Source organism: Amborella trichopoda, chromosome 4, assembly GCF_054954075.1.
Source record: "Amborella trichopoda isolate Santa Cruz 75 chromosome 4, AtrichopodaSantaCruz75HAP2 v2.0, whole genome shotgun sequence".
NCBI classification, from domain to species: Eukaryota; Viridiplantae; Streptophyta; class Magnoliopsida; order Amborellales; family Amborellaceae; genus Amborella; species Amborella trichopoda.
This window is the reverse complement of record NC_142339.1, coordinates 38,281,428-38,294,882: the sequence shown is the minus strand read 5'-3', so window position 1 is coordinate 38,294,882 and position 13,455 is coordinate 38,281,428. Positions and strand designations below refer to the sequence as shown.

General features: G+C 39.4%; 1 protein-coding gene across 3 annotated transcripts in view; it reads right to left on the bottom strand.

Moving 5' to 3' along the window:
* The window catches only part of NUP155 (nucleoporin 155), a 69,053-nt gene that overhangs the window by 25,016 nt on the left and 30,582 nt on the right, over positions 1-13,455 (bottom strand). For all 3 annotated transcript variants that reach the window (XR_002283308.2, XM_020675668.2, XM_006828394.4), the window contains exons 8-10: positions 1,122-1,548; positions 677-864; positions 134-494 (exon numbers count right to left, since the gene is read on the bottom strand). Coding sequence is in view for 2 of the 3 variants with exons in the window: in XM_020675668.2 (XP_020531327.2) it covers positions 134-494; positions 677-864; positions 1,122-1,548 (976 nt within the window). In the remaining variant the exon portion in view is untranslated. The remainder of the gene's footprint in view (positions 1-133; positions 495-676; positions 865-1,121; positions 1,549-13,455) is intronic.

The window sequence follows — 13,455 nt, the reverse complement described above, 5'->3', positions numbered from 1 at the left end:
ATTTATCAGGAATGTCATTAGTATTGTGTGCTTGTCTATACTATAAAACATTTTAAATTAACAAAGAAAAGGAAACAGACTAATAATGGCACCTATCAAGCAGTTGGTACTCAAAATAAAGATAGAAAATCACCTCCCAAAGCTCAAATGGGACTGCATACTCGTTGTATAGTTGTGTGATACTCTTCAGGTCTTGAGATAGCTCCTTGGCCTTATCTCTAGCAGTGTTTGCATAATTCACACCTGTCATTAGGTTGCTTTGAGGAAACGGGTCATCAGGGACAGGAGCTGGGGCAACTCCAGATGAACTTTCAATTCTTGATGCCATACTTTCAAGTTCTCCCTTGATCTTCATTTGAAATCGAAGAACAGCAAGTTTGCCTTCAAGCAGATCTAGTAAACCACGATCCACAATGCCTCCCTTTGAATTTACTGCACCAGTAATGCTGCATGCACTCTTTGCTTGAAGCACTGCGTTACTGAGATACTGATGCCTAACTCCATGAACCAAAGCAATTATTATAAGAAGTAATTAATTGCCAGTGATCATCGTCATTATAAGAAGTAATCAATTGCCAATAGTAGAAGTAAATTATAAACCCATAAAAAACATGCAAGAACAAAAAAGACGCATAAGGTTAATCAAAGGTAACTAAGACAAGTCATTTCTCATCACCTCTGCCCCAGGGTGAGGGAATCTCTTGTGCCACGCCTTTCAGCCAGTCTCAACAATATATGAGCCGCAAGAGCATGCTGCCTCTTTAAGACATAATACCGAGCTAGAAGCTCGAGATACTTCGCACTGCTGGAAGTAACATGGCCCCCAGGGGAGGACACATGAGTTGTTGCTGAGACAACCCCTGCCTACAGAACATTGAAATAATGGAATCGAAAAAAAATGACATGATTTACTTTTTGTTTGTCACAGATGTATAACATTATTCAAATGCATTTTAAAAATTCAATAGTAAATTGTATTCACATATCTTCAAAAGCCTGACTCAACTAAGCAGCATAAGAAACTTCAGAATTTAAACAAAGATCAATAAAGAACCACTGTAGAAGTTGAAACTTGTAAAACAATGTCTCGTATTTTTATCAGGTGTTGAGATGCCACAGACCTGAGCCCCTGTGTCCCGACTTGCAGCCTGCAGAAAAGGTACCAAATCTGGTCCCCCGTATTCCAATAATTCATTCTCAAGTCCTAGATCGATCATTGTTTGGTACAAATGCTCATGAAAGGCTTTGTCAGGCCACTGAACACTCAGTTGAGCAATCTGGCGCACATATTTGTCTTGAGAAGCCTGATCAACAACTACCCTTCTATTGACAGATTTAACGGGAGAGCCAAACTCTCTTGCCACTCCTTTTGGTTCGTTTCCACTCTTTAAAGAACGGAGTGCATTGGTGACAACTTCATAGCACTGCTCACGAAGAGCCAGAGCACTTTCCCTCCGGTTAGCATCAATTTGATCATTCAGAGCATCCCCATCAGGATCAAGAGCCTGAGCCTTTCGCAGTGGCAATTTGACAACTGCTTCATAAAACCTACAGGACCACACACCAGACACTGTTAGACTCTGTAACCTATCTATCAAAGATAAGAAACAAAAATGACAAGTAGGATCAAGCATATACATGAACTCCAAAGTTGTCTGCAAAACATGAAAGATCTGTAATATCAATTGCTGTTCACTGGGGTAATACTAAAAAGGTTAAAGTAAACAAGAACATACAAAACAAGCAGATTGTTTAAGAAAACAGGAATTGGTAACATTTCATTAAGGTTCATTGGTTTTACATATGATCAAGGAACACCCAAGACAACCAAGGGATTCAACATCCAATGAAACAGAATGCTACCAAACAAGGAATGGTACAATTGAGCTTATTTATGTACTACAAAGTTAGCCACAAATTGTCAGAAGACCTGTAATATTACTTCTCTCTTTTATTGCAGCTACAAAAATACAGTTTACAACATCATTCAGAATGAACAGCTTTTCTTACAAGAAGAATTTCATAGTTTTGTCAGATTTGAACAAGGTTAACAGATTCATAATTCACAAGCACATAAGTCAACGTGGGATCAATATCAAATCAAGTGAAACAGATCCTTTAAAGTTAGCTGCAAAGTATAAACCACCTGCAAAGTCAGTTGCAGCTCATCTTGGTAGACAAAAAAGGAAAAGAAAAAGGAAAGTAAACAAGAACATTCAGAATACATCACTTTCTTTACAACACCATTAACTTCTCAGATCTGATCAAGGTCAACAGTCTAAAGATTCAAAAGCAGTTAACTCAGGGACCAATCAGGCTAGATATATTCTTTTGAGAGAGGCCATATAAAAGGTATAGAAATAGACAAAGCAAACTTTTAGAAACAGAGAGATCTAAAGTAGGGAGATGACAGTATTATACATATAAACACAAACTTAAATTTTTCGAACTAAGCAAAACATTTTCCAAAAATAAAATATAACTTCAATGAAATTGTTTTCCATGTTATGTGTTATATAGAGTTAACTGCTAAATGCATGTTCTAATTTTTAAATGCATGTTCTATTGTTAACTACATCAGCAATAAAAAACAAATGCTCCAGACCTAAACAAGCGATTTCACCCACAGATAGGGCTGCGCAGTTGAACCCTTACCATCCAAATATTTGGGCCTGCCACTTTGCAATTGAAAACCTAGCAAACATTTCTGGTAGACAACTTTCACAGATAGGGCTGCGCAGTTGAGCCCTTACCATCCAAATATTTAGGCCTGCCACTTTGCAATTGAAAACCTAGCAAACATTTCTGGGATACAACTTTCAAAAAATTCATCATCAGCAAAGATTTCTTCAGAGGGGAGAATCATCCTAATAAAAGCATCCCTCTCCAACATCCCAATTTACCAAATGTCACTATTCCAAATGTCTATATCAAAAGCCTCTTCTTCTGGTCAGAAATGATGGGCACCGACAAAATTCCACCAAACAACCTGGGATAAGGTATGTTGCCTACTTCTTAGGATTGAGAGCAGGAACAAGATCGAAAACTAGGGATCATGAGAGGCTAGAAGATCCCAACGGTTAGGAGCGTGGTCCGTAAAATGCATATATTAGGGATCAAGATCCCAAATGTTAGGGATCTAGATCCCAACCGTTTGGGGATCTCGATCTTGACCATTTAGGTTATTTATCCCCAACCTTTTAGGTATCTTGCTGCGAATATATATATATATATATATATATATATATATATATATATTGGAAGATACTACAAAACGCCTATAGGCGAAAATAAACAGTGATTTCGCCTACCCTCATCACCGTCCAAAGTTCATCGCACGATCACAATTGTTCTGTAGTGTTTTATTTTTAATTTTTTTTCTACAAATCAGAATGACTTAAAATTTGAAACTCGTGTTCATCAAAAATAGGCAAATCTACAAAAAATATCAAAAAAATATTTTACATGAAAAATTTGACCAAAATACCCCCGAAATGTTTCAGGGGTATTTTGATCAATTTTTCGTGAATTATTTTTTTTTATATTTTTATAGGTGCGCCTCACTAAGATGTACACACGCCCCAAATTTCAGGTCATTCAGATTTGTAGAAAACAAATGAAAAATGAAACACTATCGAAAAAAGTGTGACAGTACGATGAACTTTGGACGGTGATGAGGGTAGAGGAAATCACTGTTCATTTTCGATGAACTTTGAACTTTGTATATATATATATATATATATTCTAGAGAGCAATAGATAATCTTTAAATAAGGATCCTTATATTTATAGCTAGCAAGAAATGCAACTATATTAAAAGTATAGTTGCATTATTGCTTGCTGACTATAAATAAAGAAAATCATCAATTTGGTCATTATCTTGGTCTTTAGAAAAGAGATCGAGATCCCTGATATTATTGAATTATTGACCCCTAGCAGTGGGGATTGAGATCCCAAAATTTAAAACTTGAGATCCCTTGAACTTACCTTTCTTAAAATGCTGAAGCAAGATTCCAAAGCGGGATTGATACGTAGATTTGAATATCCTGACAAATATGGTGTGTTGCTCCAAAAAGGAAGGAGGGATGGGGATTAGGAAGCTAAGAGACAACAACCTCGCGCTACTTGGAAAGTGGTAGTGGTGTTCCACTTACCACCTGGACCATTTATGTTTCTCCCTCATTTGCCACAAATATGGGATGGATCCTACAAGCTGGTTTCCTAAGGAAGTCGTCAATTGATGTGCATCAGGCTCTTCGAAGGGTGTCTCCCAAAGTCACCCAAATTCATGCCACCCAATTCGGTTTAGAGGACCTTTGGTTGGTTAAAGGACCTTGCAAGAGCTATGGCCTTGATTTTTCCCTATCCCAACAAACAATGAGGTGATCATCAAGGATTGTTATGAAATACTAGGTCAAAGTGTGGTAAGGAGTCCTTCCTTTAGGAGGGCCGAAGATGATATTGAAGCCCAGGACCTACTATTTTACTATTGGGGTTATGTGGCCATTTAAAGGCCTTATGAGAGCATGTAGTGAAATGTTGGCTCCAGTGGGAGTGTGCTCCACATTGGACTATGATGCATTTTTGATGCCTAGACTCACCTGAGCTTTGATTGACTATGGCTCAATGTGATGTTCAAAAACCCCATAGTCCTGGGCATTGTGCGACTGCGAACACACCCTATTTGATGTGGGCTTATCCCTTGATGAGGTCGAAAATGTGCCCAGGACAGTTGAACAGAGGCCATGGATTTGACCCTTGTGTGTGAGGGATGGCTTGAGAGGACAATGACCTAAATCCTCATCATTACAATCACACGGCATGTACACTAGATAGTCGTCAGGGAAGGTGCTTTTGCATAAGGATGTGTGACGTATATATGTGCAGAAGAGATGACTCCCTGCAACACTTTGACTGTGTTGGAAGGACCCATGGAGTATACTACTGAAATCCTGGACTAGGATCGTATCTCTTTCATTTATTGGCAGACATTGATAGTCCCATCATGAACCCTTGTGAAGGGTTATGGGTCTTGCGAACTATTGGGCCAGTTTGAGAAGGTGCAGTGAGATACGATCTCTAGAGAGGATGGAGTCCTCAGTATTTTTCTCGTAATCCTAACTCTATGGATTCAATTCCCATCAAATCCTCTTAGATATGTTAAAATATGTTTTAATCATTTTTAAGATAATTATGTTTTAGACCTCTTTAGGTATTTTATTTTATTGGCAAATAATTTTTAAATAAAGAAAATTTGATTTTTTGGATTTATTTTAATCAAAAAGAAAAATAAAATATTTAAAGGCTTTATGAAATTATTTTATTATTTGAAAATAATGTTATAAGACATTGGGGGCCAATTGGGGCTTATTGGGCCCACCAATATATGGGGAGTGGGCCTCTCATGGCCACCCTATGGGCATCCCACGTCCTCCATGCTTTCTTAAAATTGAAATATGGCAACTAAGCCATGTGTTAACTTAAAACTTTTAGGAAACCTTTTGTGTAGAGATTTTGATTGTTTTCAAAAAGGGAAAGTGTAAGAAAATAAAGGAAATAGAATTAATACTTTCTCTACACAATATTTAATGTGAATGGAGTTATGGAAACTGAGGGTTAATGGTTTCGTCTCAATCCTTCAATCATGATGGTTGATCTAAAGAATGAATTGATGAGATCTCTTCACCCTACAGGTCTCCAAGATCAAAGGTCAAAATTAAATCTCATAATGATGGCAAAACCCTAACCCTAGCCTTCATTCTATATAAACTAGCTATGTGGGGGGGGTTCATTCCCTACACCCTATCTCTCTCTCTACCTATGAGCCTCAAGGGGGTGGTATGCCCCTTTCTAAACTTCTCTCTCTAAGATTAGGGTTTAAGAAGTAAAACAAACCCTAAGGGGTGGCACACCCAAACCACATAGCCTAGTCCTAGGTCTTGACCTTATGCCGTGTTGAGCCTTGATCAAGGATATCCCCTGCTATGCTATACGCTGGTTTTTGCCTAGGTTTCCCAAGTTGTGAGATGAGATCTTGAACCAAGATCCCATGTGCCATTGGTGGAGGAGACCTGGTGTGGGGTGTACGAAATCCTCGGGGGTAACATGAGGCAAAGGCATGCAGTATCTTCTTTTTACTTGCTTACTTGATTTCATTGCTCCTTTTATGTAATTTGTTTTAATGCAAAAAAGTGAGAGTTCTTGGCAATTTTATTTGGTTTATATTGTATTTGGACACCTATGAGTGATTCGGATGACAATACAATAAGAAAAGATAGAAAAATTTTAATCGGTATTGACTTGCCCTGTCACATAGTCCACCTTTCATTGGTATCAGAGCTAAGACTTATTGTTGTCATTTCTAATTTTTTGTATTCATTATTATTGTTGTAATTTGATTCAATAGTCATGGCCACAAAGAGTTTTATAGCCGAACTCTTGAAATCAGAAAGATTTGATGGGAGCAACTACTCATCTTGGAAGCGTAAAGTAGGATATGTCCTCTATGACGAAAATCTCCATGATATGCTCATCCATAACCCTCCACCAATCCCAAGAGGGAATGATTATGAAAGGGAGCACGTAAAAGAATATTATGCACAGTGGGAGCAAAAGAATATGCTTGCTAAGAATATACTTCTTGTTTCGATGCATGACGCATATACATCGGAATAAGAGAACTTGAAGACTGCAAAGTAAACCTATGAGAAGCTGGAGAAGGAATTTGTTGATCCTTCTTTAGTTAAACACACCCTTGCTTTAAAGAAGTATCACGATCTGAAGATAGCAAAAGGAGTCAAAATTGTTGAACATGTGCGCATGTTCTGGGCCCTAGTTCGTGAGCTAGAAGCTATCAACATGAATACCCTCGAGCCTATACAGATTTGTCATCTTTTGAACACTCTCCCAACTTCTTGGGAGGTGTTTATATCATCCCTCTCTGCCAGAGAGACTGCTCCCAAGTTAGAAGAGGTTTTTATCCTCAAAGCCAAGGATGAGAGGAAAAGTGTGTATGATGCACTTACACCCCGTGATGCGGTGCATGTGGCTAACTTTAGCCCTAATGCGAATAGTTTTAAGAAAAAGGTTAAGGGCAAAGGAAATTTCAGTCACACGAAAAAGAAAAATAAGAATAACAAAAGGAGAAAGATGGAGCTAGAAAATAATGAGCCAAGAGAAAAGAGAGTATTATAAGTCCGGTAAAGTGGGACATGTAACTAGATTTTGCAAAAAGAAAAGGAATAATGCTGGGGGAATAGAGAACATGCTTGTGTTGTGTTTGAGTCAATGCTAGCTGATCCCAAGGGAGCTACTTGGTGCTTTGACTCGGGTGATACTGCCAATGTGTCAAACTCCACGGAAAGATGTCGCAATTTTCAACCCGTCGACCCCGGTGAGCAATTTATATACATGGGTGTAAAGCAAAAGACTGAGATTTTCGGCTTTGGGGATTATGTTATGAATCTGAAAAATGGGGAAATAATAGTCCTGAAACAAACACTTTATGCTCTTGAAATGAGGAAGTGTTTGGTCTCAACTCAAAAATTGTCTAAGGCCGGATATGTCACCATTTTTGTTGCTAATAAGGTGACAGTTAAAACTCATGGGGAAGTTGTTATGATTGACACGCTAAAGAATAGTCTATTTGAAATTGAAATAGAGAATCAAGTTGTTTATGTCTCATCTACTAAATGTGAGAATGATGCTTACTTATGGCATATGAGATAAGGGCTAAATCATAAGAGAATGGAGAGATTAAATAAAGATGGTCTATTAGAAAATTACAAAGGGGATTTATCCAAAGTATGTGAATCATGTGTGCAAGAAAAATTGGTCAAGAAACCCTTTACGAAAGCTCAAAGAGACTCTGACATTTTAGAAATCATCCACAACGATATACGTAGTCCCATGAATGTGGCAATCAAAAACCACAAGAGATATTTCATCACTTTCATAGATGACCACTCGCGATATGGCCACGTCTATTTGCTACATACCAAGTCCGAAGCCCTAGACCGTTTAAAGGAGTATAAGGTAGAGAACCAAACCAATAAAAAAATCGAAGTCCTAAGGACTGAGAGAGGTGGCGAGTATTCTTCACACCTCTTTAAAGAAGTATGTAGAGCATGACATAATTCATCAATTTACCATGCCCTATACACCTCAACAAAATGGTGTCGCTAAGATACGGAATAGGACCTTGGTAGAGATGGTGTGGAGCAGGATGAGGCATGCAAAGCTCTCCCTAGAATTCTGGGGAGAGGCAATATCAATAGAGAGGTATATCCTCAACTGTACTCCCAATAAGGTAGGCCCACATACTCCACATGAAATATTCACTGGTCATACTTCGCCCCTTGATCATCTAAGAATATGGGGATGCTCGACCCATGTTCTAGTCCCATACCAAAACCGAACCAAGCTTGATCCCAAAACCGTTAAGTGCATCTTTATAGGATACCCAGATCATAGTAAGGGCTATCGTTTCTTCATCCTAGAGAATGGAGCAGTCTTAAAGAGTAAGGATGCTCACTTCTTCTACAGATCCAAATCACTTGAAATTTTGAGCGTCAATTCTTTCAAAATAGGAGAATCTAATAAAAATATCAAAAAAATAATTCACAAAAAATAAATTGACCAAAATACCCCTAAAATATTTAGGGGTATTTTGGTCAAATTATTTTTTAAATATTTTTATTAGGTGCGCATTGATGAAAAGAATAGCCGCCTAAAATTTCATGTGATTTGTATTTATAGAAACAATATTAAAATTATATATGAAAGGTGATTGTGACTGTCAGATCGACCTAGATTCAATCTGAACTGCTGGGTTAACACTGTAACTATCAGCTAGTAGGCTAACCTCAGATTCTCCCATATATAGAGAGAGAGAAAAAAGCTAACAAATACTTGTTGGCTGTAATGAATAGTAATATAGGTGGAACCCCAGCCGTTAGATCTTCATAGAGTGGTTCAAAATAAATATCACTATCAAAATTTTAATCGTTTTTTTTTAAATTGGATCATGATGAAATTTTGGACATGTGTACTAAAAAATAGGGTGCACAAGAAAAAAATATAAAACAAATATTTTCCAAAATATAAATGACTAAAATAACCCTAAAAAATTACTGGGGTAATTTGGTCATTTTAAATTCTTGAAAGCATTTTTTATATTTTTATATGATGCGCAATAGTGTTAAGTATATACACATAAAATTTCATCTTAATCTAATTTATAGAAAAATAATTAAAATTAAAATAATAATAAAGTTAGCTGCCAGTGTTTGGTAGCTTTACTCATATATATATATATATATATATATATATATATGTGTGTGTGTGTGTGTGTGTGTGTATGTATATCGCGCGTACGTACATGTGTGAAGAAAAACCGTGGACTCTACTTATAGAGTTACATCATGGTTGGATCTTCTTCTTCCTCCTCCATTCTTCTCCACATCATCAAACTCGACTCCGCAAATTTTCTTGTATGGAAACATCAAATATCCCCCTTCATTCGTAGTCATAATCTCATGGTCATCTTGGAGGGATTGATGCGATTCTCCATAAATTCATAAGAAAGAAACACATGAAAAAGGGAGTCGAAAAACTTATTTCAACTCAAAATCCTGCATTTATTACATGGAATGCTTTGGACCAAACCCTGGTTTCTTGATGATCACCGCCCTATCTCAAGAAATTTTAATTCAAGTTCCTGACAACTATAGCAAAGGACTCGTGGCACACCCTTTACTCTTTGCACCCACAAGCATGTAGTGCACATAATCTTTAATTCCAAATGGCATCGTAACAAGTCAAGTGAGATACCTCATCAATTACTTAATTCTTGAACAAGATGAAGGCCTTGTATAATCAACTAGCTGGTATTGAAGATCCATTTCCGGATCATGATGAAGAGATGTACACACTTGCTAGAATGGGAAATGAGTACATGACCTTTGTTGCCACGATTATGACACCAACTACACACAACCCTTTGCTTAATTGCACTAATACCATCTGCAACATGAAACCATATCATAATTGTTGCAAACAATTCAGAATCCGAATCATTTTAGGAATCGGAATCGTTGAATCATGGCCGGCTAGAAGATTCTAATTCTCAAAATCGACATCCATACAAGATAGGCAATTGCAGGCATCGAGATAATACTATCTCCCACATCCAGATCAGCAATCGCTTTTAAAACTAGCCAACCGGTGGAAGAGGCTATCATTTCCTACTTCAAACACCCTTTCTCTACCCGTTCCGACCCAAAACCGAGGATGGCAGACCTTTCCTTCCTTACCCCCCCCCCCTTCCCCTCTCTCTTATCAGACCTCATGGCTGAAGCACCCATTCTCAAAAGAAGAAATTATTTCTACCACCAATAACCTTAACTCTGATCAAGTTCTGTACCATGACAGTTTCCCTGTGGCTCCATCCAAAGTCTTCTGGCCTGCTTTTAGGAACAATCTTCTTTCTTTTTTCGAAGAATTTTATACTAGGCGCGTTATTCACAAAGCAATGAATGCCACCTTCGTCACCCTTGTGCCCAAAGTTGAAGGTGCCAAGCAGCTCAAAACTTTTCGCCCTATTAGGCTTATAAAATCATCTTACAAGATTCTCCAAGGTCCTTGTCACTCATCTTAGAGAGGTTCCCTCTTTGGTGATCTCCCTGTCCCAAGGGACCTTTGTCAAGGATCTCGAGATTCTTGATGGAGTCTTAGTTGCCCCATGAATGCATACATCCTAGGAACCTCTCCAAAACCTCTGGTAGAATCATCATGCTCCACTGGGAGAAAGCTTACAACCATGTCGACTAGGCTATCCTAGATGAAGCTCTTTCTAGAATGGGGTTTGGCAAGTGTTGGAGAACTTGGATGAGAGGTTGCAATGTCGATCCCCACTTTTCTATCCTTATCAATGGATCTACGAAGGGATTCTTTCCTTCAACAAGGGTCTTAGGCAAGGTGACCCCCTGTCCCCTTTTTTATTTGCCATTGCTGCCAAAATTATTAGCAAGTCTATATCCCGCATGTTTCAAACTGGGAGATTGACTGGATTCAAGTGTGGACTTCGGTCCCCAGAGGTCATACACCTGCAATACGCAGATGACACCCTTGTCTTCTGTGGAGCCTCGTTCCAGAAATTGAATACCCTTCTCTTCCTCAAATGTTGTGAATTCGCTACTGCATTCAAGGTTAACTTAGCCAATCTAAGATGATTGGGGTGGCCATGGACTTCCAAACTACACAACGTTTTGCAGCCAACTGGGGATGCCAAGCATAAACTCTTCCTTCAAACTACCTGGGCCTACCCCTTTGTATCAGCAAACCGAAGAACAGACAACAGTCCCACATTAGAGTCAAGGTAAACCGGAAACTTGCAGGTGGAAGGGACATTTTCTCTCATAGGCAGGAAGGACTACCCCCATAAAGGCCACCCTTTCGAATATCCCGGTGTACCGACTGTCGATCTTTCACATGCCCACAGCCGTGAAGAATAGACTCCAGCAACTCATGAAGCAATTCCATTGGTCTGGTGATGCTAGCAGTAGAAAATTCAATCTCATATCATGGGAGAAAGTATGCCAGTACAAAAGTCTTGGAGGCCCCGCACCCAGGATCTGAGAAAGCATAACACAACCCTCCTTGGGAAGTGGTCCTGGCGTCTTGCTACCCTGGAGAACCAGTTGTCAATCCAGCTAATCTGTCAAAAATATCACCTCAACCTCTCCATCTGGATGCCCAATTCTAGAACCAACAGTGGGGTTTTAGGGGCCTGGAAATCCATCCTCTCCTCTTATAGTCTCTTCAAAAACTTTATTCATTTCCACCCAGAGAAGGGCGACACATTAAATTTTGATTGAACTTGGATTGGGCACACACCCCTCAAAGATCTCCATCCCTTTTTGGCCTCACCCAGAACCAGTTAGCCAATGTCACCGATGAATTGGTGGTCTCTGGATCCTCTTGAACCTGGAATCCCACTTTCTGGATACCTCTCACAGATCCGAAGATTGCTGATTTTATCCATCTTTCTTCCATTCTCCATTCTACCTTTCTCGCTCTACAGGGACCCCACCACATTTTGTGATGCCCCTCGCCCTCAAGGACCTTTTCGATCTCTTCCTTTTACCACAAACTGCTCCAACCACCCACCTTTCCTCTAGCCCCCACTTCTATTGCTGCTCAAGCCTCGTCCTCTATCGCTCCCCCTAGAATCCAAGTTTTCAATTGTATTGCTTTATCGGAACGAGTGCTCACGGTGGACCAACTTCAAAAAAGGGGATTGCATCTCCAAAAGATCTGTGATGTGCCAGTCAGACAACAAAAGCAACATCACCTATTCATCTAAGCCCTTTAGCTCAAGACCTTTGGGGTGCCATTCTTCGGTTATTCAAGTGGTAGTGGGTTACTCCTCATTCAATCTTGTCTCTCTTTCGACCCCTTCACCCATTCCCTTGGCCAAAGTCTGGCATCATCATGTGGAAGGCTATTTTTGAGGTAACTATCAAGGTCATCCGGACCGAGAGAAATAAAAGAATCTTCTGATGGAAAACATTATTGTTGAGACACCTATTTGACAAGATTACATCCATGGTGATTTTTTTGGCAGTTAACCACAATCACTTTAAGGGCTACACACCCAATCGGCCTTTATTCAAGACTGGCAAGCAATGCTATTTTCTACACCATCTCATGTCCCCCGGACCTCTGTGTGGAGACCCCCAAACCCAAGACAAATCAAACTGAATTTTGATGGTTGCTCCCTTGGCAACCCTGGACCCACATGCATTGGGGGAATTTTCAGAGACCACAGAGGTCAATCCCTTCTATCCTTTTCCAAACATATTGGACATTTTGACTCCCAAACTACGGAGGCACTAGCTTTGCTCGAGGGCCTCAGGTTATTCAAACCACAGTGGAGCCCATCCATGATCACTGAGGGAGATTCCAAGAATGTGATTCGTTGGGCCTCGCTGCATCTCCTTGCCCATGGTCACTAACACATTTTTCACGAAATTACGCATATTTGCAGGGATATGGACGTCTCATGGAGGCATATTTGGCACGAGGCTGAAACCCTCGCTAAGGAACGAGCCTCCATCGGCATAGCATGACACTAAGCGTAGGAGAATTTTGCATCTAGTGTTTACCTAACCGCCTCGGTTATTTTTTGTATAGGGCTACTCGTATGAGGGCAGCCTTTGTGCTTTTTGTACAGAGCTCCCACCATGCGGGCAGCTGTTTTTTGTATACAGCTCCCAATCTGTGGGAAAGCCTATTTTTTGGATGACACTTAAAACTCTCTCTCATCTCAAGAATTTCTTGAGCCCACAACCTCATGCATCCCCAAAGGAAATGCTTCCATTTGTTGAAAAATGTAAACCATTTTATGTCTAAGCATTCACATTGATAAGAGTAGCTACGCATTAACACAATCTAC